A 7,005-nucleotide genomic window follows, 5' to 3' on the forward strand; every position below is an offset into this window, starting at 1 on the left:
GGGCTGGGGATTCGAACCCGCCACCTTAGGTGTATGTGGCTGGCGCCTTAGCCACTTGAGCCACAGGCGCTGAGCCATCTGTTTCTTTTTTTGCAGTTTTTGGCCGGGGCCGGGTTTGAACCCACCACCTCCAGTATTTGGGGCCAGTGCCCTACTCCTTTGAGCCATAGGCACCGCCCCCACATCTATTTCTTTTTGGCTGTTTGTTTCAGTTTATAATTAGCAGACACCTTTACCTGTCCATTGTCAGTCCTGCCCACCATACAATGCTCCACCATGTCAGGCCTGTGGCTATTTTGTTCACTGTTGGGTGCCCTGTGGCTAGCTCAGAGGTAGTACTCAATAAAGGTAAGTTGAAATGGATGACTTTATTTATAGAAGTAGGATCAACCTGCAGACAGTATGAACTAGCCTACTATTTTAGCTCCATGTAGCAGGCAGGGCTTAGCAGGAGGTAGTAGCCACAACAGTGTGCCTATCCAGCCAGCACCAGTCTCACTTCCAGCAGATAATGATGTTGGGGTCGTTTTCAAGTCGCTCATCCAGCTCATGGTAGCTCATGCCTGAAGAGGGTGGTGGAAGTGAAGTAAGTCAGTGGCCTTGTCTTGGCCACCCTGCCCTGATTCCATCCTGATTGCCCTGCTTGTCTCTACCTGTCTTGCAGCAGATCTCATCATAGCTGTGGCAGCCTGTGTAAAGTCGGGCAGGGTGGCTCCACTCCTCCCGAGACACCCGCACAGGATACTTCTGTAGTCGCCGAATGAGATTCTTCATAAGCCCGAACTGGATCAACTTCCTAGTAAAGGAAGTTGGTAAAGGTTGGGTGAGAGAGGTGTGATGCTCTAGCCAGGCCTCTTTAAAGGTAAGCTAACCCTTTTCTGCAGTCCTTCAATTTTGTCTCAGTGGCTAGTCTGGCCTTCAAACTCATCATCTCTAGGAAACCTCTCTAGACTGGCAGTGCCATGCGAATATGCTTGGAATCATCCCCCCTCCGCACCTCCCCACTTCCTTTCTGACCCAGGGCTCCTGGCAGAAGTAGAGTCTACTTCCCTCAGGTAATCCCTTCATGCCACAGGAATTCCCTTCTGACCGTTCATCAACGTGTTGCAGTTGCTGGGGGTGGCGGCCAATGAGGTCTCGCACAGTAGTGCCAGGGCTCAGACTGCAGTACAGCTGGAACACATCCCGGAGACTGGCCCTTTTGTGCCCTGTGGATGCCAGGGTTCAACTTGCCAGGTGGCCCTGCCCTCCCCAAGATGGCCTTCCCCAGAGCCTGCTACTACCTTGCTTGGTCACATAGGATAGACACGCCTCCTGCAGGGACTTGTCGTCTACCAGGTCCTGGACCTTGGGTGTCAGGCAGTACACATTGGAGTACTAGAGGGTAGCAGAAGGCACAAGGGCCTGAGTGAGGGGCTTGGAAACTGACACAGCCCTGGTCTGGCCCACCCACATGGTCTACTCTTCACTTAATTATGCCATACCCAAGACTCACCTACCTGGAGGATGGACACCAGTGTTACAACGCCATAGTACCTGAAAGAGATAGCTATGGTCAGCTTCTGAGGACCATGCCTTCCCAGTCCCCATATTCAGGGCCCCCTGGGCTCTTTTCTGGCTTGTAACCTTGTACTGTGTATGAGTTTTTTCCCACTCACAGCAGGTTCTGGACAGCAATGCGCACCAGGTTGAGCTCCACATCTGCCTCAGCTGAGATCTTCTGGACATGACGGAAACCATCGATGTAGGGCAGGATCTGAGCAGAGTAGGGGGGGAGAGTCAGAGGAAGTAGGGTGAGGCCAGGGCTCTGACCAGTCCCAGGTAATGCTCAGGGAGGGATGGCATACCTGTTGTGTAGTGAGGTCCCACTGTGAGTTGAAGAAGTCCTCCTTGTCCTTTGTAAAAACAGGTACATCATACTCCTGGGCCACAGGAGGGTCTGGACGCTGCTCAATCACCTTCAAGTGGATGGTGTTGGACTCATCTGCAGGGGCCCCACCCATATCCTCAGTACCACCTTTCCCAAGAGGCTCCTGGTTACCATCCAGGCCTCTCAGCATCACTGAGACAGCAGGTAGCTCTGGGTAGGGTTAATCTTCCTTTTTTTTTTTGAGACAGAGTCTCACTATATTGCTCTAGGTAGAGTGCTGTGGCATTACAGCTCATAGCTACCTCAAGCTCTTGGGCTTAAGTGCTTCTCTTGCCTCAGCCTCCCAAGTAGCTGGGACTACAGGTACCTGCCAGAACACCCAGCTATTTTTTGGTTGCAGTTGTCATTGTTGTTTAGCTGGCTGGAGCCATGTTTGAATCCACCAGCCTGGGTGTTTGTCGCTCGCACCCTACCCACTGAGTATGGGTGCCACCCTCAATCTTCCTCTTTTATGGAGTGAGAAATTAAGATCCAGTGAGGGGAAGGAATATGCCCAAGGGGCAGAGCTGGAGAGCTCTACTGGCTCTCCCATCTTCATCACTAGACCCTGGACATTATCACCTCAGTCCATGGCTATTTCCTGAGCACCAGGTCATTCATGATTTTTTTTTGGAGAAAGAGCCTCAAGCTGTCACCTTAGGTAGAGTGCCATGGCATCGCAGCTCAAAGCAACCTCCAACTCCTGGGCTCAAGTGATTCTCCTGCCTCCACCTCCCAAGGAGCTGGGACCACAGGCACCCGCCACAACACCTGGCTATTTTTTGGTTGCAGCTGTCATTGTTGTTTGGCAGGCCCAGGATGGATTCAAACCCGCCAGCTCAGGTGTACATGGCTGGCGCCTTAGCCGCTTGAGCCACAGGTGCCGAGCCCATTCATGATTCTTGTCTTCTCCCTTACTTTCCTTTACCACTTTTCCATCCCTCCTCTACCCCTTTGCTGTTCTTGCAGGAGCTGAGCCATACCAATGGGGAGAGTGCACCGGCCTGAGGCATTTAGCTCCTCCAGCAAGATGGTCATGATGGGCACCAACTTCTGCTTGCTCTCCTCCGTGGACACGAAGCTACTCTCTAGCTGGATAGAGTACAGATAGCATTGTGGGTACATTCTAAGATCCCTGCTGGCTGGCTGCTTTGTCTGGGTCCTGAGCTGGCTAAGAGGGTCCCAATTCTGGGGAGCTCTGGAGTCATGGGAATACTTTCCCCAACTTTGCCTGCCCATACACCCAAGCCCATATCATCACAGACCTCCAGTGTGGTCAGGTAGCCAGCCAGCTTTTTAACGATGGGCTCCAGGGCACAGGTCTTGGCCTGGGCATCACACACGAAGCCCAGATTGAAAAGGAGGGCATTGCGGCTGTACTTCTTATGTTCAATGCACACGGGGCAGCCAATCAGCTTCTTTTCCATGGCTGTGCTGGATGGGTGGAAAAGAGTCAGGCCTGACCCCAAGCCTTTCCCCTCCTCTTGGGAATCCCCTCCACCCCCAGCTAGGGCCTCACACAGTGATGAGTTTGTTTTGCAGCTCTGGCTTGGTGATGATGTACACTTGGACAGTGTCAAACAGCTCCCGGGAGATGAAGTCCTCAGGGACCTGAGGAGGGGAGTGTCAATAGGCTCTTCAGAAGACATGGGTACTGGGTGTACTACAAAGGGTGCCTTCCTCACCCCAGTCCCAAGCCCTGTTCTCCAGTGTTTCTTTCTCTGCCATTCACTCAGGCCTACTACTACTTTATGTTTCCAAACACACGCTGTGTTCTCACCTGCTTCCTGCCTTTTGCATATGCTTCTCCCTTTATCTGGAGCATTCTCTCCTCTCTCACCTAATTTCTTTCTTTCTTTCTTTTTTTTTTTTTTTGAGACAGAGCCTCAAGCTGTCCCCCTGGGTAGAGTGCCATGGCATTACAGCTCACAGCAACCTCCAACTCCTGGGCTCAAGCGAGTCTCCTGCCTCCATCTCCCAAGCAGCTGGGACCACAGGCGCCCGCCACAACACCCGGCTATTTTTTGGTTGCAGCCATCATTGTTGTTTGGCGGGTCCAGGCTGGGGATTCGAACCCGCCACCTTAGGTGTACATGGCTGGCGCCTTAGCCGGTTGAGCTATAGGCGCCGAGCCTCTCACCTAATTTCTATGCATCATTTAGGTCATAATCCAAGGATACTTATGGGTCACTCGCTTCACCTTTTATGGGACACAGCACCCTCCCCGGCCTCCCATAGGCTGATTTCCCAACAACAGTACCAATGTACCCTATGTCTTCCCTGCCACGCCAGGTGCAGGGGACATGGGTCTGAGTATCCTCTTGGCTCCCACAGTTGTCGGCGAATAAAGGAGTGGCGTCCCCGCGTGTAGCAAGGGGATCTACCGCCGCCAGGCAGCCGGTTGAGCTCCCGAGTACGCCCCTCTCCCAGCCCAATCCCGCGAGCTTGGGTGGCACCTGATAGGTGATCTTAGGTCCCAGCGTGGGATGGAACTCGCTGAAGAATATGCATTCTATCCGGCAGCTGCTGCCCATGATTCTAGCAGGCCTGGGTCCGTAGCTCTTCGTTCCTGGCGCGTGGAGACTTCCCAACTCCTGGGAACACCTGACCGAGATAGCCTGGAGGCCAGGGCCCTAGGGTCGCGCAGGTTTAAGCGCGCACACACTAGCAAACCCGTCTCTTCAATGGCGCCTGCGCAGCGCGGTTCAGAGGCGTGGCTGGCGACAGGGGCTCGTCCCCTCAGGCCAGAAGTCGCACCCGGAAGTGAAGTACCTCCGCGACGGAGTGGCGGTGCGCTGGCAGGTTCCGGAATATCCAGGTTTCTTCACAGGGAACCACTGCATGAGGTCGGTGCTGCGGGTGAGGCAGCTCCCTAGCGAGGAGGGATAGCAGGTCAACTGCACTTGGGGAGGCTGTGCGCGAAGGGATTCACGCTTTACCAGTACTGGAGCTGGGACCTACAGTCCCCATCGTGTTCCACCCCCCCCGTGGCGCTCACGTCGGCAACCGCGTGGTGCACGGTGGGATTTGTAGTCTATTACATGGCTTTGCGCGTCCTACCTGAAAGGTGGACCAGCGATTAGTACCGGTTCACATAAGGGTACATGCTGACAGGCCGCCGGTTCTCAACTGGCATGTTGTGACTATTGATGGTGCTGATCTTGGTACTGTTACTACCATAACTTCTTGGAAGAGGGTGGCATTCCTGTCCTGCAACCTTTTTTCCAGTGAGAGGAGTGGACAGTGGCCACCCGAGACCTTTGCCTACGCTAGTATGCTTTCAGGCTACAGCCACCGGCCCAGCTGACCATGGCACTTTCTGCAGAGACTGAGTCATACATCTACCGAGCTCTGCGCACTGCCTCTGGGGCTGCCGCCCACTTTGTGGCCCTAGGCTTTACCATCTTTGTGGCTGTGCTTGCCTGGCCTGGCTCCAGTAAGTAGAATTCATAGTTGACTTCTGGCAAGGGGGGACAGTTTTACTGGGGATCAAGGGCAGAAGGAAGCCTTGGGCCTGACTCCTGGGAACAGGCCTGGCCGGCTGAGGGATATTCTATTCTGGAGGGATGAGTGGGTGCAGCAGTTGGGTGGCTCTACTAGTCTGGCCAGGCCCCTCAGAGTACCTGGTTTTTCTTTCCTTGCCTGGATGCTTTATTTGCTGTCTCTTGGTTGGTTCTATTGAAGATAAGAGGGTTGCCAGAGGAGTGGCAGTGCCTGGGCTCTGACCCAGGAAGGGACCAGGAAGAACAGATAGGTGTGAGGTCAGCTTGTTGCAGCAAGAGGTGGCTCACACTGTGGCAGCACCTCCTGGGGTGATGGGTTGCGGGTATCCTTTTCTCCTTACCTCAGCCCCATCAGGTCTCCTCTTCTCATTCTAGGCTTATTCTCCTGGCACCCTGTGCTTATGTCTCTGGCTGTAAGTAGTGGGCCTGGGCAACTCTTAAGGGTGGGAGCATTGGCATGGGTGGTGGTCCTGGCAGCCTCTAATCCTCATTGACAGTATTCTTTTGGAGGAGTTGAATACTTCAGTTTCTGCCTGTGACATATATCTGAGATTTGAACACAGAGAATTCAAGACCCAGAACAAATGCATATTTGTCTAAGCACAAAATGAAGCTTTACCTACCTCTATCCATGAAGCTGAGAAATTGCATTTGGATGTACCTCTGTTCTGCTATACCTTAATTTACGGTGATGCACTTAATTTTCCCCTGAAACAGTGCACCCATATGGCCAGCTCTTGCCAAGAAATTGTATCCAGCCTCATGATAGGGAAACAAAGCTTGTGAATTATTTACGGCTGCTACAATTTAAACCCTCCTGTTTACTGGGTAACTTGGAAGAGATGACATTTCAGAAAGCACCTAGGAAGAAGTGTGGAGAGACACCTCTGTTTACTTAGGGCAAAAGTACTATACCAGATGGGGTTTTCCATCTCACCCACCAAATGTATAGTCTTGTCAATGGGGACATAATGAAAAAGGGGAATCAGTTCAGATTCACTGACAGCTTAGAAAGTTACCTAGATCCTTTCCCTTTTGCTGGAGCAGCACACCCTCACTTGAGTTTCCCATCCTGTCTCCTCAGTTCTTCCTGATGACCGAGGCACTACTGGTGTTCTCTCCTGAGAGTTCACTGCTGCGTTCCCTCTCACGGAAGGGCCGAGCACGCTGCCACTGGGTGCTGCAGCTCCTGTCCCTGCTGTGTGCACTGCTGGGCCTCGGCCTTGTCATCCTCCACAAAGAGCAGCTTGGCAAAGCCCATCTGGCCACACGGCACGGACAGACAGGGCTGCTAGCTGTGCTATGGGCAGGGCTGCAGTGCTCAGGTGGGGTGGGGCTGCTCTACCCCAAGCTGCTGCCCCGATGGCCCCTGGCAAAGCTTAAGTTATACCATGCTACTTCCGGGCTGGTCGGGTACCTGCTAGGTAGTACCAGCCTCTTGTTAGGCATGTGCTCACTCTGGTTCACTGCCACTGTCACTGGTGGGGCCTGGTACCTGGCTGTGCTATGCCCTGTCCTCACCAGCTTGGTCATCATGAACCAGGTGAGCAATGCTTACTTATACCGCAAAAGGATCCAACCATGAGCTTCCAG

General features: G+C 53.3%; 2 protein-coding genes across 6 annotated transcripts; one reads left to right on the plus strand and one right to left on the minus strand.

Moving 5' to 3' along the window:
* Positions 1 to 349: 349 nt before the first annotated feature.
* NPRL2 (NPR2 like, GATOR1 complex subunit) lies at positions 350 to 4,560 on the minus strand. 3 transcript variants are annotated; one of them, XM_003800619.3, is made up of 11 exons: positions 4,366 to 4,560; positions 3,429 to 3,520; positions 3,175 to 3,343; positions 2,893 to 3,001; positions 1,848 to 1,984; positions 1,659 to 1,756; positions 1,500 to 1,536; positions 1,284 to 1,377; positions 1,091 to 1,208; positions 654 to 796; positions 350 to 563 (listed from the first exon to the last, which is right to left on the minus strand). In XM_003800619.3, exons 1-11 carry the CDS (start codon positions 4,441 to 4,443, stop codon positions 496 to 498), a joined length of 1,143 nt encoding a protein of 380 aa, XP_003800667.1. In that variant the 5' UTR covers positions 4,444 to 4,560; the 3' UTR covers positions 350 to 495. The 3 variants fall into 3 exon arrangements, 2 of the variants coding, with proteins under 2 accessions (XP_003800667.1, XP_023375348.1); XR_001161733.2 differs by lacking the exon at positions 4,366 to 4,560 and adding an exon at positions 4,050 to 4,203 and having other exon boundaries at positions 1,496 to 1,536; positions 3,175 to 3,749; XM_023519580.1 differs by lacking the exon at positions 4,366 to 4,560 and adding an exon at positions 4,050 to 4,203 and having other exon boundaries at positions 3,175 to 3,749.
* Positions 4,561 to 4,693: 133 nt separating this feature from the next.
* Positions 4,694 to 7,005, plus strand: LOC100966312 (cytochrome b561 domain-containing protein 2). 3 transcript variants are annotated; one of them, XM_023519581.1, is made up of 4 exons: positions 4,694 to 4,755; positions 5,138 to 5,345; positions 5,788 to 5,825; positions 6,497 to 7,005. In XM_023519581.1, the coding sequence occupies exons 2-4, from the start codon at positions 5,219 to 5,221 to the stop codon at positions 6,995 to 6,997; spliced, it is 666 nt and encodes a 221-aa protein (XP_023375349.1). In that variant the 5' UTR covers positions 4,694 to 4,755; positions 5,138 to 5,218; the 3' UTR covers positions 6,998 to 7,005. The 3 variants fall into 3 exon arrangements, with proteins under 3 accessions (XP_023375349.1, XP_003800672.1, XP_012667370.1); XM_003800624.2 differs by having other exon boundaries at positions 4,707 to 4,768; XM_012811916.1 differs by having other exon boundaries at positions 4,718 to 4,768; positions 5,194 to 5,345.

This window comes from Otolemur garnettii, unplaced genomic scaffold (assembly GCF_000181295.1).
Source record: "Otolemur garnettii isolate 467f Iridium unplaced genomic scaffold, OtoGar3 scaffold00179, whole genome shotgun sequence".
NCBI classification, from domain to species: Eukaryota; Metazoa; Chordata; class Mammalia; order Primates; family Galagidae; genus Otolemur; species Otolemur garnettii.